The 18,837-nt window shown below is 38.9% G+C and overlaps 1 protein-coding gene across 1 annotated transcript; it reads left to right on the plus strand.

Annotated features, from left to right (window-relative positions):
* Positions 1–1,228: 1,228 nt before the first annotated feature.
* ARGFX (arginine-fifty homeobox) lies at positions 1,229–14,783 on the plus strand. Its single transcript, XM_053919397.1, has 5 exons — positions 1,229–1,256; positions 5,596–5,718; positions 7,035–7,160; positions 13,217–13,365; positions 14,373–14,783. The coding sequence occupies exons 1-5, from the start codon at positions 1,229–1,231 to the stop codon at positions 14,781–14,783; spliced, it is 837 nt and encodes a 278-aa protein (XP_053775372.1).
* Positions 14,784–18,837: the final 4,054 nt, after the last annotated feature.

The following is an 18,837-nucleotide window of genomic DNA, read 5'->3' on the forward strand; positions in this document are numbered from 1 at the left end:
CTACAAAGGAATAAAAGTTTGACTGTCAGCAGACTTCAAATAAATGAGTTCTATACTCATCTAACCAATTATGCAAGATTGACAATTTAATAAATGTATCTTCATGCAAAACAGTTTGAAAGGTTTTACAACTAAGAAGCCAAAAGAATGATTCCACTTCAGAAAGAATAAAATGTGCCCAGGACGGAAAAGGAAGATGAAAGAAGCAATGATGACCAAAGACCTTGATAAACAGATGGTTAAATCTAAATATTTATGGGAAAAAATAATAACAATGACTGTTAGGGTCATAAAAGCTAGTTTGATCTAAAATAGTAGACAAAAATAACATAAAAGCCTGAAGATGGGGAGTTCACTGTTAAAAATCCAAAGAGTATTGTACTGTTCAGGAGAAGTATAGAGAAACTGATTAAAATTTTTGAATTTTCAAAATTGAGGAAGTATGTAAAAGATTAATAGTAACTTTAAATGTTGCATATAATTAACGTGCCATGTGGGAAAGGGGAAGGGAAGAAAGTGCAACCATTCCTAGAGAAGGCTGGGAAAGTGAAAAAAAAACCATAATGGAAGTAAAAATAAGTCTAGGCTGCTTTCCCTCTTGGGTGCAGGCCCTGCCTTCTCCTCCCAGCCCCCAGGCATTATCTTTGCCTTTCCCTCCCCTAAACTCCAAGGGCCCTTTTTGTGCTCCTGTAACTTGTTTCCGGAGCCTACACAGCCCAGGTGGCTCACGTTTACCACCTCTGTAACTTTCTAAATAAACTTTTTCTTATAATTTGAAAAAAGAAACAGAGCAGTCTAAATGTATTACTTATTATTACTCTATTATGCATAAACAGACTTAATCCAAATTTAAAATGCTCAAATTGGATTTCCTTTTTAAAGAAATTAACTTATAATGTGAAATAACAGGCAAGCGTAAAAAGTGAAATAAAGAGGCGGAGGTACCCCAAGGATGAGAAGCCAGCTTAAAGGGCTGGTCAAAGGTAGGGAGTTTGAGTATAAAAAGAAAAATGACTTTATTTCCAGCAACAGTGATATTAGTCTCTAAGCATACTTTTACTGAATAAATAAATGATTGACGAGGATGAAGGGTGGGGCGCGAGGGGTGGGACTGGGTGGTGCAAGGATCTGATTGTATCAAATTTTACATTTAAATACAAGGTGTTTCACCGAGAGAAGACGCTAAAGAAACTGCCTTTTCCGAGAGACAGGTCCGGCAGTCTCGAAAATGGGTACTCCGTGGGATTTCGTGACAGGTAAGCAGGGGCTGGGGGGCTGACAGTGGTGCAGAATGTGGGGTTTAAGGGGTCAAAAAGGATTCAAACGCTCAAAGGAGCAAGATTAAAGGATGCAAGTCCATCGGCTCCATTCCAAATGAGTGAGATGCTAGGGAGAGGTTTGTGAATTGAGGGAGGAGGGTCCGATTGCCTCAACGAAGTTAAGGGGTAAAGGTAAGATTCCTGTTCTACAGGGTGGGTGTCTGCTTTGCAGGGCTCCCATCCTTTCCCAGTCGGTGCTGGCCTGGCCTTGTACTACCCTCAATAGAAGCTCCATCATGGCAGGAATTTTTGTGTTTTATTCACTGCAGAATCACCAGACATAAATAACTGCCCACTTGTGGGAGGTAGACAAACACTTGCTGAGTAAATGCAGTGTCCCTACTGTCTTGTGCTCTTCATAACCGTGATCCCAGAAAACACCTGAGTTCATTTGAAACATGCTTTTCTGTTTGTTTCACAAGCTAGTTTAAGCAGTAAACTCTCAATGCCCCTCCTGGGAAATGGGAGAGGGGTTAGCATATACAGGTGTCAGTAAGAACAATTTCATTCACAGTTATGCTACTCTTATCAGCTCAAACTTGAAGAGCTCACTTCGCTTCATCTGTAGGAGTATGATAACAGTTGTACTTTACCCCATGTGTTTGATGAGGGTTAAATGAATGCGTTTATGAAACACTTAGATGTCTGACATATGGAAAACATCTCCAAATGTTGTTATTATTTTTGTTATTATTGTTGTATAACATTCTAATACTGTTACTGTATTTCACTGTATCATTAATTACTACATTTACTCCGAGAATTATATTAAAGAACAGATGCTTAGCTGAGTTTAATTTCTCTTCAATTAAATAAATGTCAGGCTCTGGCTCATCCTCTGTTACTGCTTTTCAAACTTTTTGTTCTTAACCTCTTTACATTCTTAAAATATTGAGGGCTCCAAAGAGCTTTTGTTTTTGTAAGTTGTATCTACAGTAATTTACCACATTAAAAATTAAAATTGACAAATTAAAAAATATTTATTTACTCCCTCACCGCCTGGCTTATTTCACCTAGCATAATGCTCTCCAGTTCCATCCATGCTGTTGCAAAGGGCATAAGCTCCTTCTTTCTCTCTGCTGCGTAGAATTCCATTGTGTAAATTACCATAGTTTTTTTTTGATCCACTCATTTGCTGATGGGCACTTAGATTGCTACCATATGATCTCACCTTTATAACTGGAACATAATCGACAAAAGAAAAAAGCAAACAAAATATGACCAGAGACATTGAAGTTAAGAACAATCTAACAGTAGCCAGAGGGGAGTGGGGAAGAGACAGTGGGGAGAGGGGTTTACAGGAATTACTATAAAGGACACATGGACAAAATCAAGGGGGAGGGTGGAGGTGGGGGGAGGGAGGTGGGTTTGGCTGGGGTTGGGTGGTGTGATGGGGAGAAAATGTAGACAACTGTAATTGAATAACAATAAAAATTTTTTAAATGTATTTACTCAAAATGATAAATGCATTACATGTTAACTATATTTTCTTTTTTTAAAAAAGATTTTATTTATTTTTAAAGGAAGGGAGGGAGAAAGAGAGGGAGAGAAACATCGGTGTGTGGTGGGGGCCTGACCCACAACCCAGGCATTGCCCTGACTGGGAATTGAACCAGCAACCCTTTAGTTCACAGGCTGGCACTCAAGCCACTGAGCCACACCAGCCAGCACATGTTAACTATATTTTCCACACAGAAAAAATAGTGAGAAGGGTGTCAACGTTTTACATTATAGGAACTTTATCTGGCTTAATAGAAGACAGCAGAATTCTCTTCCACTTTTCCATTCATTTTCTGTAATATATTGTTGAAACTAGCCTTATGCAGATCATGTTGAAATCTGGCCTTACACAGACAGAGTGTTAGAAAACAAGAGTAGTCTAATAGCCTTTGTGATAATTGTGAATAGTCTTTGAAACTAAAACAATCTCAGGAAGTGGTAATTTCTTACAGATTAGCTGCTATTAGAAACTGCTGTTGAAATTATATCAATGAATTCTTCATAATCTGTCACATTAAAATCCACTGTCTGCCTTGCACTTTGAGTGGATCTTCTGTCCATACATGATTTTCCAACATCACACCGGTTTTTTTCAAAATACTAGTTTACTCAGTTATGCTTTTCTAAATGTATTCCACTGGACATTCCTCACAGAATAAGTGTTAAAAACCAAACATCTTAATATTAGGAAGACAACTTTGACCTTAGGAACCCCCCAAAAAGATCTTAGGGAACTCCGGGGGCCTTCAGAGGCCACTTGGAGAACTGCAGCCCTCCATTATCGTAACTTTCACAGTAATTGCCTCTCTCTGTCTCTCTCAGTCTCTCTGTCTCTCTCATGTAAACTCTTTTTAAATAAAAGCAAAAAAATCTATATTCTCCTCCCATTGACACATCACTTCCCATAGTCAACTGTTTCCAAAAGCGTAATAAAGGGACAACAAAGAACAGACAAATAAATGGGTAAATAAAATTGTTATTGCTCCTAGAAGGGAAAGCATATAGTACTAAGAGCTAACAGAACATTGTGAAATAATCTTGGAAGAAAAGGTTATCTTCTAAAGTTAGTGTTGTTTAAACTGAGACAAGATAGGCAGGTGGGTATTGAGTAGTTTCAAATAGGACAGGACAGAACAGTGGGAGTGAACACGCACAAACAGCTGAAACAGGCAGCTCACGACTTGTTCAGAGAATTGAGGGAGATCCAGTGCGGCCAGAACACAGACTCCCAAGAGAGGAGTGCCCAGAAGGTGCCACTTTTGAGGCCAAGCAGCAAATACAAATGGATGCCCATGTACCATACACCATAAGTATTTTAAAGTTGTAAATCAAGCTATCAAGCTGTAAAGTAAAGTATGTTCCACCTGCCCACCTTGACAAATATATCTTCCAGGAAGCTGAGATTCAAATTTTGAATTCTTGACACTGTTGAAGTTCCGTATGGGAAGGTGGCAGTGGAGGGAGAGCTAGCCACAGCCCCTCCACTGTCGTTCTCACCCCCTCTCCCTGCCCAAGGCCTAGTCTCTGTTGACACCCCTTGACCAACAGCCCCCTCAGGCCAGGGCGGAAGTCCACTTTGATAGCCTGTTCTCCACTCAGGGAACCGGCTCTGTATGCTCAGAACCATTTGGCAGAAAATCCTTCAGTCCCTGCCCATGGAGTGCGACTGAAAAGTGGGCAAATATTCTAGGGGCCATGACATTTTTGTCTTGCAGACTCATGCCCAGTGGGGAGGGGCACATACAGAAAGAGCCAGAGAGAGGCCCTTTTGTTTATTTTTGTTCATTGTTTTAAAATTAAATCTATTGGGGTGACATTGGTTAATAAAATTATATAGGTTTCAAGTGCACAGTTCTATAATGTATCATCTGTATATTGCATTGTGTGCCCACCACCCAAAGTCAAATTTTCTGTCACCATATATTTGACCCCCTTTACCCTTTACTACTCCTCCATCCCCTTCCCTCTGGTAACCACCAGACTGTTGTCTGTGTCTATGAGTTTTTATTTGTTTTTCTTGATTGTTCATCTGTTGCTTTCAGTTTTATATCCCACATATGAAAGAAATCATATGGTTCTTAACTTTTTCTGACTTATTTTGCATAGCATGATGTTCTCAAGATTCATCTATATTAAGAGAGGCCCTTATAAATCCTTGCTACTCAAAGTCTTATTTGCAGAGCAGTAATATCAGCATCATCTGGGAGCTCATTAGAAATGCAGGATCTCAAGCCCTACCCCAGACCTATTGAATCAGGATCTGTATTTTAATAAGATCCCTGGGTGATCTGCACATCTGGTAAAGTTCAAAAGGCAAAAAACTCAATAAAGGGGCTCAAGCTGCTTTTTGCCGGACCTGCTGCACTGCCAGGCCACACCACCTGTTCCTAGGCACCCTAGGCCAGGGTCAGTGAGGCTGTGGGATTTGTCCTCCTTGCACTGAGGAGGCACGGAAGGGTTCTGAGCAGTCCAGGTACAAGATCTGAATTACTTTTTTCAATAACAGCAGACCCTATCCCTTGAGCATCATATTGCAACAAGCTTTGTGATTTATAGTTAGGTTCTCAGTGAATCCTCACTGTAGCCCTGTAAGGTAGAGATTATAATTATTTCTCAGCTGAGATAACAGGCTTAGGGAGGTGAAGTCACTTTTTCTTTCAATTCCCGGAGGTACTCTGTGAGTGACCTGGGATTCAAACCCCAAGGGCCTTGAATACATTGCATCCCCCAAAATGAATGAGATCATCACTCTCCACCCCACTATTCTATTCCACAGACCTACCAATGCAGTTCTCTGCTGCCCAGAGGAACAGAAGAGCCCCTGGGACTCCCCAGACCTACTCTTTTGTCTACAAGAGTGATCACAGCACTGACAAGATACAAGACAAAGTGGATCACAGTGAGTGCAACACCCTCTCTTTCCCCTCCAGTTTCACTCCCACCTCCTGAGGGCACACAGTCCTTGAAGAGGGGACAGTTTCAACAGTCAAGTGAATTCCAAGTGCCTCTGGGGAAGGCTGGTTCCCATTTTCCAGGATGGGTTAACTGATAACAAGATTGGGTGGCTTAGTGTAGGTCCTTTAAGAAGCAGATGTCAAGACAAGATTAAACAAACTTGCAAGGATTTTATTAGAGGAGACACCCATACAGAAAATGGGGAAGAAGTCAGGGGAAGCTGGAAGAGCTATTGGACCACAACACAAACCTGACCCCTAGTGAAGGAGAAGGGAAGGTTGGGTAGACCATCCACCATGCAGTCCAAACTGGGCAATGTGGTTGGTGAAATGTGAATGAGCTTTATGGAGTGTTCCAGTGTCGTTTTTCTGGTTTTGATGGTGCACTACAGTTATGCCAGATGTCACCATTGGGAGAGGCTGAATGTAGGGTGCATAGGACCTCCTTGTACTCTCTTGGGTTTTCTTGTTTGTTTGTTTATTTTTTGTTTTGGGGTGTTTTTTTTTTTTTGCAACTTCTGTGAATCTAATTATTTCAAAACTAAAAGTAAAAAAGAAAAAACAAACACTATAAAATGTGATAATTCTTGCTTTCAACATTCACGTATATTTCAAATAACTTAGAAGAGAAAATTAGTCTATTACATATAAGCAGATATTTAGATATTTGCCCTTTCTTACGGATCTTTCTTCATTCCTGAAGTTGTACCTTTCCCTCCTGCACATGTCCTTTCAGCCTGAAGAAATTCCTTCAACATTTCCATAGAACAGGACTACTGGTACAGGTTCTCATAGTTTCCCGTATCTGAGAATGTCACCATTTTTCATCTTCATTCCTGTAGGGTACTTTCCCTGGATACAGAATTCTGAGCTGACAGCACTTTACTTTCAGCACGTTAAAAATTTTGTTCCACCATCTATCTGTCTTGGTTTCTGATGAGAAAATCTATGGTCATTGTATCTAGTCTAATTTATGTATTTTTTCATGTATAAACTGTGTTTCAACAATCTCATTAAAGAAAATATCCCTCTACTCTGAGTCACAAAGATATTGACACACAATTTCTTTTAATATCTTCAAATTTTCATTTTTGACTAATACATGTGCAGTATTTTTTTATGGTATAAATTCGAAGTATTTTCCAGGAGAGGCAGAGACTCTGGAGGTTAAATTCATTTGTGTTACAATAAGCCCAGGCCCCCAGAAAACATTGCTTTCCAGTGAGTAAATGATTTCAACAGGGTCCCCTTTCTTATATAGGCTTTTCATCCCACATGTCAGTGCCTCTGATGAACAGAATGGCCCCAGAGAATCCCCAGTCAGACCTTCATAACCACGTGGATGATTCCAGCATGAACGTGATACCACAGAATCCAGATGGTCCCAGTGAGTATAACTCTCCTTTGTCCTCCCCTCTACTGTTGCCCTCCTCACAGGGGGCCCTATAATTGTGTATATTGCATCAGTCTTAAAACAGCTATTTATTGTTACATCTTTTCAAAAATTGATTCAAAAAACATTCCCATCATAAAAGGGGATGTTATAAATTTCATATCAAGATCAAGTAACTTTGGCCCATGCTTTACCAAAGTATGAGAGATAAGAACACAAAATATAGAGCAGGTAAGAATGTTTATCCAGGAGAGAACTGAAGCATAGAGACAGAAACACAGAAAGCCCCTTATCCAAGGTAAAATACAATTCTAACACAAACTCCGATGTGTGGATTTTTCCCCACCAAACAGTTCTCTTGACACCAGCTGAATGTCTTCAATTCAACGCAATCCTGTCAATATCAACCCAGAGATAGAGTCAGTGACCACAGTTTAAGGGCTCAGACCCAGAAAACTGCCCTCACTCAGCTGCCAATCGCAAGTCCAGGCATCACCTGTGCTTCTGCCCAACTGGCTATGAGGTTTCCATAACCCCCTCTTTGGGTTCAATTTTCTTGAGCAGCTCACAGAACTCAGAAAATCTGTTTACTCACTAGATTACTGGCTTATTACAAATAATATCAAAGACTAAAAATCAGTCACTGGATGAAGAAGGTACATAGGATGGGGTCCCAAAAAAGGCTTCGGGCCCAGCTTGGTAGCAGGCGGATTCATTCTGGTTTACTAGCCTGGAAGGTCTCTAAACCCTGTCCTTTTGGGATTTTGTGGAGGCTTCATTACAAAGGCGTGATTGATTAAATCATTGCCCACTGGTGACAGATTCAACCTACAGCCCCTCTCACCTCCCCAGAAATTGGGGGCTGGGCTGAAAGTGCCAACCCTCTTATTAGGATTGGTTTCTCTGGCAAGCAGCACTTCGGTCTCTAGGAGATTTCCAAAAGTTGCCTCATTAACAAACTCAGTTGTGGTTGCAAGGGGTGTGATATGAGTATGAAGACACTGATTTCACCTTTATGGTTCTGAAAAAATGTCAGGAACTTAAGTCAAAAGAACAAAAATTACACCAAAAATGCTCCCATTAGTCTTTCTAAACAATTTTTTATTGATTGATTTTTAGAGTGAGAGAAGAAAGGAGAGAGAAAGAAACATTGATTTGTTGTTCCACTTATTTATGCATTCATTGATTGATTCTTATATGCCATGACCGGGGATTGAACCCACAACCATGGTGTATGGGGACGATGCTCTAACCCAGCAGTCTCCAACCTTTTTGGCACCAGGGACTGGTTTCATGGAAGACGAACTGGGGAGCATAGGAGGCAGAGTTCAGGTGAGCTTCACTCACGCCCAGGGGTTGGAGACCCCTGCTCTAACCAGCTGAGCTATCCAGCCAGGGCTTATCACTTTTACCTTCTTTCTTCTCTGATCACTAAAATAGGTTTGATGTATTTTTTTTGTACTCTGCTCTTTGTATGTTATACACTAAACCATTTTTTTATTTTTTTAAAGATTTTATATATTTATTTTTAGAGAGAGAGGAAGGGAGGGAGAAACAGAGGGAGAAACATCAATGTGTGGTTGCCTCTCACGTGGCCTCCATGGGAGACCTGGCCCACAACCCAGACATGTGCCCTGACTGGTAATGGAAGCGGCAACCCTTTGGTTCGTAGTCCATGCTCAATCCACTGAGCTATACCAGCCAGGGCTAAACTATAATTTTTTGAGTTTTAAAAGAGAGTGTATTTTCTATATTGTATTATATAGTAAAATAATAAGAATTAGCAATATGGTTTTAAAAAATCTGTTTTTCTATAAATCCACTGAACTATTTTAATTGGTAATATTTTCCTAACTTATACTTGATATGCTGAGGAGGTTAATTACTATAAGATCAGTAAGATTATAAGCAGTGAATTATCAGGAATGTGGTAAGGTTGTTAGATAGCCTATATTAATTATAACTTTATTGTTTTAAGATTTATTTACTTACTTATTTTTAGAGATAGGGGAAGGGAAGGAGAAAAAGAGGGAGAGAAGCGTCAATGTGTGGTTGCCTCTCGTGTGCTCCCCACTGAGGACCTGGTCCACAACCCAGGCTTGTGCCCTGACGAGGAATCGAACTGGCGACCCTTTGGTTCACAGGCCAGCACTCAGTCCAGTGAGCCACACCAGCCAGGGCTAAATATAGCTTATAACTTTAAATAAAGACTTCATTTTCAGTGAAAAATATTCTAAAATAAAATTAATAAAATAAAATATTGATGTGCCACGCATTATCCTAACGTTTTGTGTGTATTAATGCCTGACATTAATACGTTCATGCAATACAAACCCTGTTACAAACAGGGTTTACAAACCCTGTTGTAAAGTAGATACTCTTAGCATTCACTTTCAATGCTTGATGAAACTGAGGTGAAGAGTTAGTTTAAGGGACCTGTTCGTGATCATATTCCTAGACAAGTACACTTAATAAGCAAAGTTTCTCCTATTGAACGTAAATGATTCAGAGATTACCAGTCTATCTCTACTCCACTTTTTCAGCCACTCACCATAGTGAACGTAATTCTTGCTCATAACATTTCTGTCTCAGGGTGGATCTGTCTCCTTTTGGAAAAAATAATTGTTAGAAGATTACATTTTATTTACTTATTTTTAATATGTTAGTATATAGAAATTGCTAATATAAACAAAAACAGAGAGTAGTATAATGAATTCCCATGAGTCTATCATTTAATCTTAGCAAACATTATCTCATTTAGCATAATGTTCATTCACGTTGTAAAATGTATCGGTAACCCATTCCTCCGATTGCTGAAAGATAGTCCACTGTGTGGATACGCTACATTTAAATATCCACTTAACAAGGAGGTCTAGACTGCTACCAGCTGGGGCCGTCCGTCCTCATCTCTCTCGGGTGGATTCCTAGGAGTGGAGTCACTGAGTCATATGATAAGTTGATGTTAACCTTTTTAAGGAACTGCCAAACTGTTTTCCAAAGTTGCCGTTTCATTTTATAGTCTCCCCAGCAATGGCCAATTGCTGTGTGAGTTTTGATCTTTACACATTCCTCCACATACCCATTTATATAACTTCTCTGATGAAATTCCACTCAAATGTTTTCATTAATATTAAAACATTTTTAATTGGAATGTTCATCTTCTAATCTTTGAGATGTAAGAGTTTGTCACATACTCCAGAGATAAGTCCTTTATCAGATACCTATTTTCCTCCTGCCTAAGGGAAGGCCTTTAACATCTCCCAGGGGGCGGATCTGCCCAGGCAGGATTCTTTCAATGATGTGTCTGAAACCGTCTTTTCTCAGCTGCTTTTCTCAGCATGGTCTGCTGAACTTTCCAGTGTGTATCTGTTAGTGTTTTAGGGATTCTCCTCTTCTTAAACCTTGGTGATTTCCTGCTGTCTTTCTTCTGCATCTGTGTGTACAGATAAATGGGAAATTGCAACCAATCAACAGCTGGAGAACCAGTTGAAAAGCACAAGAAAGGAGTTGTCAGGAGACAGTTACACACCAGCATGTGAACATGAAGCTTGGATGCGAAAACTTGTTAGTCTTACTAACAGAGACCCTATTTGTCTTTTCTAAATTAGATTTTATTCAGTTATTTATTTTTAGAGAAATTGGGAAGGGAGGAACAACAAACGGGAGAGAAACATCAAAGTGAGAGAAAAACGTTGATCGGTTGCCTCTCTCGAACACGGGCTGGGACTGGACCTGCAACCCAGGCACATGCCCCGACCAGAGGTCAAACGGGCGACCTTTCGCTTTGTGGGATGAAACCCAACCAATTGAGTCACACAGGTCAGGGAAATACTTTTTTTTTAAGAGATAATATTTCAAATAAACAGACTCAAGCTGATATGATTCAAGAGTATATAAAAAGCTAAAAATACACACAAAGATCAATCTTGTCCTTTTATCAACTATAAGCTTTTTGTTTATTTAATTTACTTGTATGTGCTGTGTTAAGGCATTCACAAATAGAGGATAGATTTAAAACCTTTCATTTTTAATCCATAATTAAATCAGACAATGTATATAATTTAGAATTTAGCATTTTAAACTGTAACAATTTTTTGCTAAACAGACAACAAATGGTCCAGTAAGATAGTTCACATTATTTTATTCATATTAAGACTTTGAAATCCAGTGAGTACTTTACACTTCATAGCATATCTCAGTCTATATGCTAAATTTTCACCAGAGATACTTAATCTGTATTTAGAGTTCATAAAATTTACATTTGAAAAAGTATATTCACATAACTCAAGTTGTCCTAGCATACTAAAAAGTTTCCTAATAACTGGATGGAATTACTAGTTTAAAACTTTAAATTAGTTAAATTTTAATGAAATTAAAATTTAGTACCTCAGTGGAACTGGCCACATTTCATACCCTTGGTAGCCCTGCTGGGTCGTGGCTACTGTATTTTACTAAACGACTCCAGAGAGTATAGGTAGCTGGGAAACAAAGATGGTTTTAATTTTGTACTATTTTCATATATGACTTATTTAAGTAAATGAATAAACCACTTTCTTGTTTTAAATCTGCAGTAACTAGTATGTAGAGACCACAAATGCCCTTCTACAGGATGCGTATGGGGACAAAGTTGTTACCTTAATGTTATGTTTCTTGTAAATTAAAACACAATTCCGAGTAATAGTATTCCAGAAACATATTCCAAAAGTGCTGTATGACAAACAACTTATTTGAAAGGAAAGATTATGTACCAGTCAAAACTATACTGTTTAACTAAAAGAATAGGCTCAGACTGTTGATTAATATATGGCTATGTAAGCTAAATGCAAACTGGAGGATAATTTTATGAAATGTAAATAGAAAATGAATATGCATAAATTTATATATATTTGATTTCAAATACATATACATGGATTTCAAAAACAAATTATATACTATCAGTTTAGAAATATGTATATTTAATATGTGATTATGTTAAATATATTTTATATAGGTCGTTTTCATTACAGAGTGGGGCAAAAGTAGGTTTACAGGTTGTATGGAATACATACAATAATTAATAAATAGTAACACAAGAATAAATCACATTTTGCGTACTCCCCAGTAAATCTACTTTTGCCCCACTCTATGTTCGTAAGTGGCCTCAGTCTATGGCTTGTTTATAGGGTCTGTCCTTGCCAGGTTAGTGCTGGTGTTGTAGGCTTCGAACAGAAGAAGCGAGGCCCCAGGGAAGACCCTCCGTCCTCTCACTGAAATGGACACGTAACATGAGCATCAGTAGAGTATTGCCTTGCATTCGAGAACTGAACCTGTGTGTGTACGTGGCTATCCGTCTGTGTGAGGTTTGCAGTTGCAGTTCTTCGTAAGCAAATTTTGGCATTTGTGTTTCCGTAGAAAAATTATAAAATTTTCCTTTTTCTCCCATGCCATTTAAAAACATTCTATAATTTTTTAATCACCTCCACATATTTAATTATGTTTCATTTCATATGAACCTTTTCACAGAGGAGTGAATAGAGCTTCAGAAATCCTGGAAAGGAAAAAAGAAAACACTCAGTCATCATCGACTGGGTCCCTAAATAAATAAGCAAAGGGAGGAAACCCATTCTGTAGAGTTTGTTATATTTAGTTGCAGGGACGTGAGGTTTTCTCCCAGTTTCTAACAGAGACAAAGTGTGAAAGAGGAAAAGAGGGAAGCCACTGTCCACTGTCTGAGGTTAAGGTAAGGTAGACAGACTGAGTACATATGAAAAAGGATTTTCTGTTTTTAGCGCAGGGTAAACGGAAACTCAAGGGAGCCAGTTTCCAGAGCAAACAGACTGGGTACAGAGAGAAGGAAGAGGTAACATTTTCCAGCAGATACAAACTAAATCTCCAAAAACAGGACAGAGCACTGTTACTTAGGGCTCAGCCTCTCAGAGTCAAGGCCTGGGATCCTTATCTCTTGGATTCCAAGCCTGGCTGGAGGGAAGTCATGGGAGACTCATGGCTATGGTTTTGCGGAAAGGACGTAGTGGTAGTGTAACCATCCCCTCTCCATCTCTGCTCTCCAGCAACGTGGAAGAAGCACCAAAAACGCACCTCATTTATGCATATGCAGCATGAACAGTTGGAGGCTCTATTTAGCTACACCATGTTTCCAGATAAAAATCTCCGGAAGGAACTCTCTTTGAAACTCAACCTACCAGAGGCAACAATAAAGGTCTGTCCAATCCCCTGAGGTATGCTTGGTACCCCCACCCAAACCACATTCTACTATTCAGCCTGGAAATTCCCTCCATAAAACAATAATAACAGTTCATTTGTTGAGTACCTACTGTGTGCTAGTACTGAACTAGGCACATTGAATATGTTGGCCTCACTATCATCAGGTTAAAAGAGGAGGGAAAGTTCAGGGGCAAAGTGACTGGATCACAGAGTTAATAGGTAGTAGGACTGGAATCAGAACTCCAGAGGTCTTGTGCTATGGAGCTCAAACACACGAGGAGTCTCGTCAGGACAGACTCCTCACGGTCTCAAGCAAAACCCTGCAAATAACTGCTCCCAACCTCTAAGTCTGCTGAGACCCATCAAATTTTTTTGGAGTATTCTTTATTGTAGAGGCCTTCTTTTTTCTTTTCTTTCTTTCTTTCTTTTTTTTTTAAGATTGCATTTATTTATTTTTAGAGAGAAGGGAAGAGGGAGAGAGAGAGAGGGAGAGAAACATTGATGTGCAAGAGATACATCAGTTGGTTGCCTCTCCTATTCCCCCAGTTGGGGGTCTGGCCTGCAAGCCAGGCAGGTGCCCTGACTGGGAATCGAACCAGTGACATTTCATTTCTTAGGCTGGCACTCAATCCACTGAGCCACACCAGCCAGGGCAAGGCCTTCTAACTAATTATTTAAAATCCTTTATTTCACATTCTGTACCTCCTCCTAGATCCCTGAACTAGCTTCTCTTCCCCAGAGTTCAGGACCCTTTCTCTGAACCCCCAACACAACCTCGGAACACCCCCCTCCTTTCTTTCCTCTTTCCTTCTCTGGGGTCCCAGTTCCGATCCCTCCCTGCCCCACTATTAACTCCATTCATGCCCATCTCTGCTGTCCCAGAATTCAGTGTTGTGGTGATTTGGAGAGGACTTGAGGGTTATAATCTGACTTTTTTCACCAGGACAAGCTTCAAACTGCTCCATTAACAGACTGTAATGTCCCCTCTTCCCCAACTCCCAGACTTGGTTCAGGAACCGACGAGTCAAACTGAGGAAGCAGCAGCAACAGCTGTCACCAACGCAACCAAATCGGATTCTTCCAGCCAAGATTGTGCCCATGTCACCCACAACATCAACCAATCCTCGCTCTTTTTTTCCTGCAGTTCCATATTTCTATAGCTCCCTTCCGCCTCAGCCCATGGGCCCTTCCAGTTTGGCACAGGATTCTATCATCACTGAGAGTCCCACAAGTGATGACCAAATGCAAGGTCCTCAGTTGGAGAGGCTGGTGGCCTCAGTTCCTGCTTTGTACCCGGATGCCTATGACATAGAGCACATCATGGAACTGTACAGTTTTCCTGATGAGGATGAAGTGCCCGACACTTCTTTCCGCTGTCTGTACCAGTATCTCTCACCCACAGACCCCAGCTAGACGAAAAGGGTTCTTAGATTCTTTGCTGATGCAGCTTTAGGTCTATCACCAGGGCAAACCTCAACCAGTATGACAAGCTGAGGTCTTTTAGCCTAAGCTAAGAGACAGCCTAAGAGACAGCATAGAATTCCAGAATCCCTTCAGTATGGAGGCCTTGAATTTCTCTGACCAAAGTACTAATAAATACCAGATTGCATAGAAGAAGTATCTTCTTGTGTCTTGTATATACCTCTCTTCTCTCCTTTGTTTGCTTTTTAACCCAAGTATCTGGGTTGGAGTTGCTTTGATTTCCACAGAAATGATGTAAAAACTAGAGATTTTTTCCTAGTATAGCTCAGTACTACACAATCAACCCCACCACTCTGCCTGGAAATAGGCCTTCCTTGCTCCCATGATGGCCAGTTAGACCCCCAAAATTCTCTCCCCAAAATTATCTTAGACTTTTTAAAAGAGGATCAGCAGCCTTTTTATGGGGCTAGGTTATAAACTCATATTTCCCATCTTTATGTCTGGGGGTTTTCTACAGGGTGGGTTTAGTCAAAAGTTAAGGGGAAATCACCATCACCATTAGTTTTAATATAGAATGAGTCCAAACATAGTAAACATAAGGAAAAATAAGTGTCTCTCCATTAAAAAATATAGAGTATCTAAGAATTAACTAAGAAAAGTAAGATCTCTGTGAAGAAAACTTCAAAACTTGAATAAAGGACATATTAATGTTTTGAAAAAAAGGCATCTGAGACTATAAAATAATAAATTTAAAAAGATTGAAATTATATAAAGTATATTCTCCAAACACAATGAAGTGAAATTAGCAATCAATATCTGAAGAAAATTCATGAAGGAAATTTGTAGCTGTAAAAGCCTATATTTCAAAATAAGGTCTCAAATCATAATCTTTTTAAACAGAAAACAAGTTGGCATAATTGTATTAGTATCTTTCAAATTAAACTTTAAGGCAAGAGACTTGGAAGTAAAAGTATATTAGGCAAGGACAAAAGAAACAATCGGAAAGATAATTCTGATCTTTATACATTTAACAGCATATTCCCAAAGCATAGAAAGTAAAAACAGTTCTCGGGGAAACTTAACAAATACAAAATCACAATGGAAAATTTTAATCTAACACTCAATAAGTGATAGGTCAAGTGGATAAAAATTTAGTATGGGTAGAGAAGATTTTAACTACACAGTAAGCTTGGTCTAATGGAAGTATGTAGATTTCTGCATCCAGCTGGTAGAGAATAGACATTCTTTCCAAGCATATAATTTCCACGTACTAGACCACAAAACAAATCATAACAAACTCAAATAATTCAGTAATATACTAAAAGCATTTTTTGACCATAAGGACATTCAGCTAGAAGAAACTCCAAATTTTCCCTCCACTGAGAAATTTAAAAGTATATTTCTAAATACTTAATCAACCATGGAAGAAACTATCATACAAATTACTACTAATAATAACTGACTCAGCACTGCTGACAGTAACAGTTTACTAACAGAGATAAAAGCAGCCGGCTGGCAGGTCCCTAATGTCAATCAAATTGTGGGTCATCACAGAAGATCCTGCAGGGTAAGACTATAGACCTAGGAGACAGACATTGAGCCTTAGGCTGTGAGGTTTATAGTTTACTGGGGTTTTTTTTTTCACTTTTGATTTTTTAACAAGTCTCTTTTTTTAGAGCAGTTTCAGGTTCCCAGCAAAATCAAGCACAAGGTAAAAAAATTTCTCATATACCCACTGCTCCCACATGCACATAGCCTCCCCCACTCGCACAACCCACCTGGAGTGGCACATTTGTTACATCTGAGCCTGCATTGTTATGTCACTCTCCTTAAGTCTGTAGTTTACATTTAGGTTCACTCTTGATGTCGTACATTATGTGACTTTTCATAAATGTACAATGATATGTATCCACCATTACGGTACCATACAGGATAGTTTCGCTGCCGTAAAATTTATCCTTCTCTGTACCCTAACCCTCAGGGGGCAAACCCATGGCCCATGGGCCGAATCTGGCCCTCCACCTTGTTTTATCCAGCCCGGCACCTTGTTTCTACTCGGCGGCAGCACCGAGCTCTCGCTTAAGAAGTTACATTTACACAGTCCTAAAATTACATTTGGCCCTTTGAAGGCAACCCCAAGGCCAATGTGGCCCCCGGTGAAGATGAGTTTGATGCCCCTGCCCTAACCCCTCGCAGCCACTGATCCTTTTACTGTCTTCATAGTTTTGCCTTCAAGTCAATAACCTTTCACCTTCAAATCAGTAACTTTTCACCTTAAGAAAATAGAAAAAGAACAAACTAAGTCTAAAGCAAACAGAAGGAAGGAAATAAAGACTAGAGCAGAAATAAGTGAAATAGAGAATAGAAAAACAATAGAGAATATCAATGAAACCAAAAGCTAGTTCTTTGAAAAGATCAATAAATGACAAGCCTTTAGCTACATTAACAACAACAAAGACTCAAATTACTAAAATCAGAAATGAAAGATTCAACATAATTACAAATCTTACAGAAATAAAAAAGTATTATAAAGGAACACTATGAACAATTGCATAACTTTTATAAGTTTTATAACAACTTAGATAACTTAGATAAAATTGACAAAATCCTAGGAAGACTCAAAATACCAATTCTTACTCAACAAGAAATAGAAACACTGTGAGTAGAGCTTTAACAAATAAAGAGATTGACCTAGTAAACAAAAATGAAAACAAAAATCTCCCCATAAAGAAAAGCCCAGGCCTGATGGCTTTACTGTTAAATTTTACCGAATGTTTAACGAATTAATACCAATTGTTTACAAACTCTTTCAAAAAACAGAAGAGGACATTTCCTGAGTCATTCTATGAGACTGAGTTTTACCCTAATACCAAAACTGAACAAAGGCATCAAGAAAATTATAGACTAATATTTCTTATGAATATAGATGCAAAAATCCTCAACACAATACTAGAATACTGAATCCAGCAACATATAAAAAGGATTATGTACCAGACCAAGTGGAGTTTATCAAGGAATGTAAGGTTGGATCAACACACAAAATCTACCAATGATATTCCATATGAATAGGATAAAGGACAAAAACCACATGATCATTTCAATAGGCAGAGAAAAAACTTTTGACAAAACTCCACAGCCTTTTATAATAAAGGTACTCAACAAGATAGGATAAATATCAAATTCCTTCAACTTGGTAAAAGCTATGTACAAAACATCCACAGGTAATAGCATACTTAATAACAAATAACTAAGTACTTTTTCCCTAAGATCAGGAATACAAGTTAGGGAAGGCCAGTCTCACCACTCTTGTCCAACATAGTGCTGGAAGTTCTAGGCAATAAAGAAAATAAGGCAAGAAAATGAAGTAAAAGGCATCCAAATTAAAAATAAAGTAGTAAAAATATCTCTTCACAGATGACATGATTTTGTATATAGAAAATCATAAGGAATGCATAAGAAAAATATTAGAACTAATAAGGAAGTACAGCAAAGTTTCAAGACATAAGATCCATACACAAAATTTTTGATTTCCAACTGCTCACCCCCAAAAAGTTTACCTACAGGGACATACATAGTGGGCAAAAGGAGGTTTACAGTTGTGAGTATGTGAAACACAGACTTTATTGTTGTATTATTATTAATCACTATATTATTTGTTTGTATTACAACTGTAAACGTCCTTTTGCCCACCCCTGAATATGCACCAAGAAAATCCAGGAAGGGAAATTCAGTGTCTATTAACTAGAGCAGAATTTATCACATATATTTTTAGCCCATACATTCAAAGAATAGCATTGGTGACCACTGGTATATGCTAGACATCATTTACGTGCTTTACATATATCAGTGTATTAATGTGTTAGCTCATCAACACATGGTCACACTAAATATTATCAACCTCATTTCACAACTGGGAAAACTGAGGTCGAGCGGTTAAGTAACCTGGTCAAAGTCACGTATGTGAGGTCTGTCTGGAAAAAGTCCAGCCATTGTTAACATAACGAGAACGGTCAGCGTGACATGGATGAAACCTGGCAGCCAAGGA

The sequence above is a fragment of the Desmodus rotundus genome, chromosome 2 (assembly GCF_022682495.2).
Source record: "Desmodus rotundus isolate HL8 chromosome 2, HLdesRot8A.1, whole genome shotgun sequence".
Classification (NCBI taxonomy): domain Eukaryota; kingdom Metazoa; phylum Chordata; class Mammalia; order Chiroptera; family Phyllostomidae; genus Desmodus; species Desmodus rotundus.

What these genes read in the sequence shown, in the direction of transcription:
- ARGFX (XM_053919397.1), top strand. Translation starts at nt 1,229, where the DNA reads ATGGGTACTCCGTGGGATTTCGTGACAG. An exon ending in ACAAGACAAAGTGGATCACA is followed by an intron (nt 5,719 to 7,034) that starts GTGAGTGCAACA and finishes TTTCTTATATAG; the next exon opens with GCTTTTCATCCCACATGTCA. An exon ending in ACAGAATCCAGATGGTCCCA is followed by an intron (nt 7,161 to 13,216) that starts GTGAGTATAACT and finishes TCTGCTCTCCAG; the next exon opens with CAACGTGGAAGAAGCACCAA.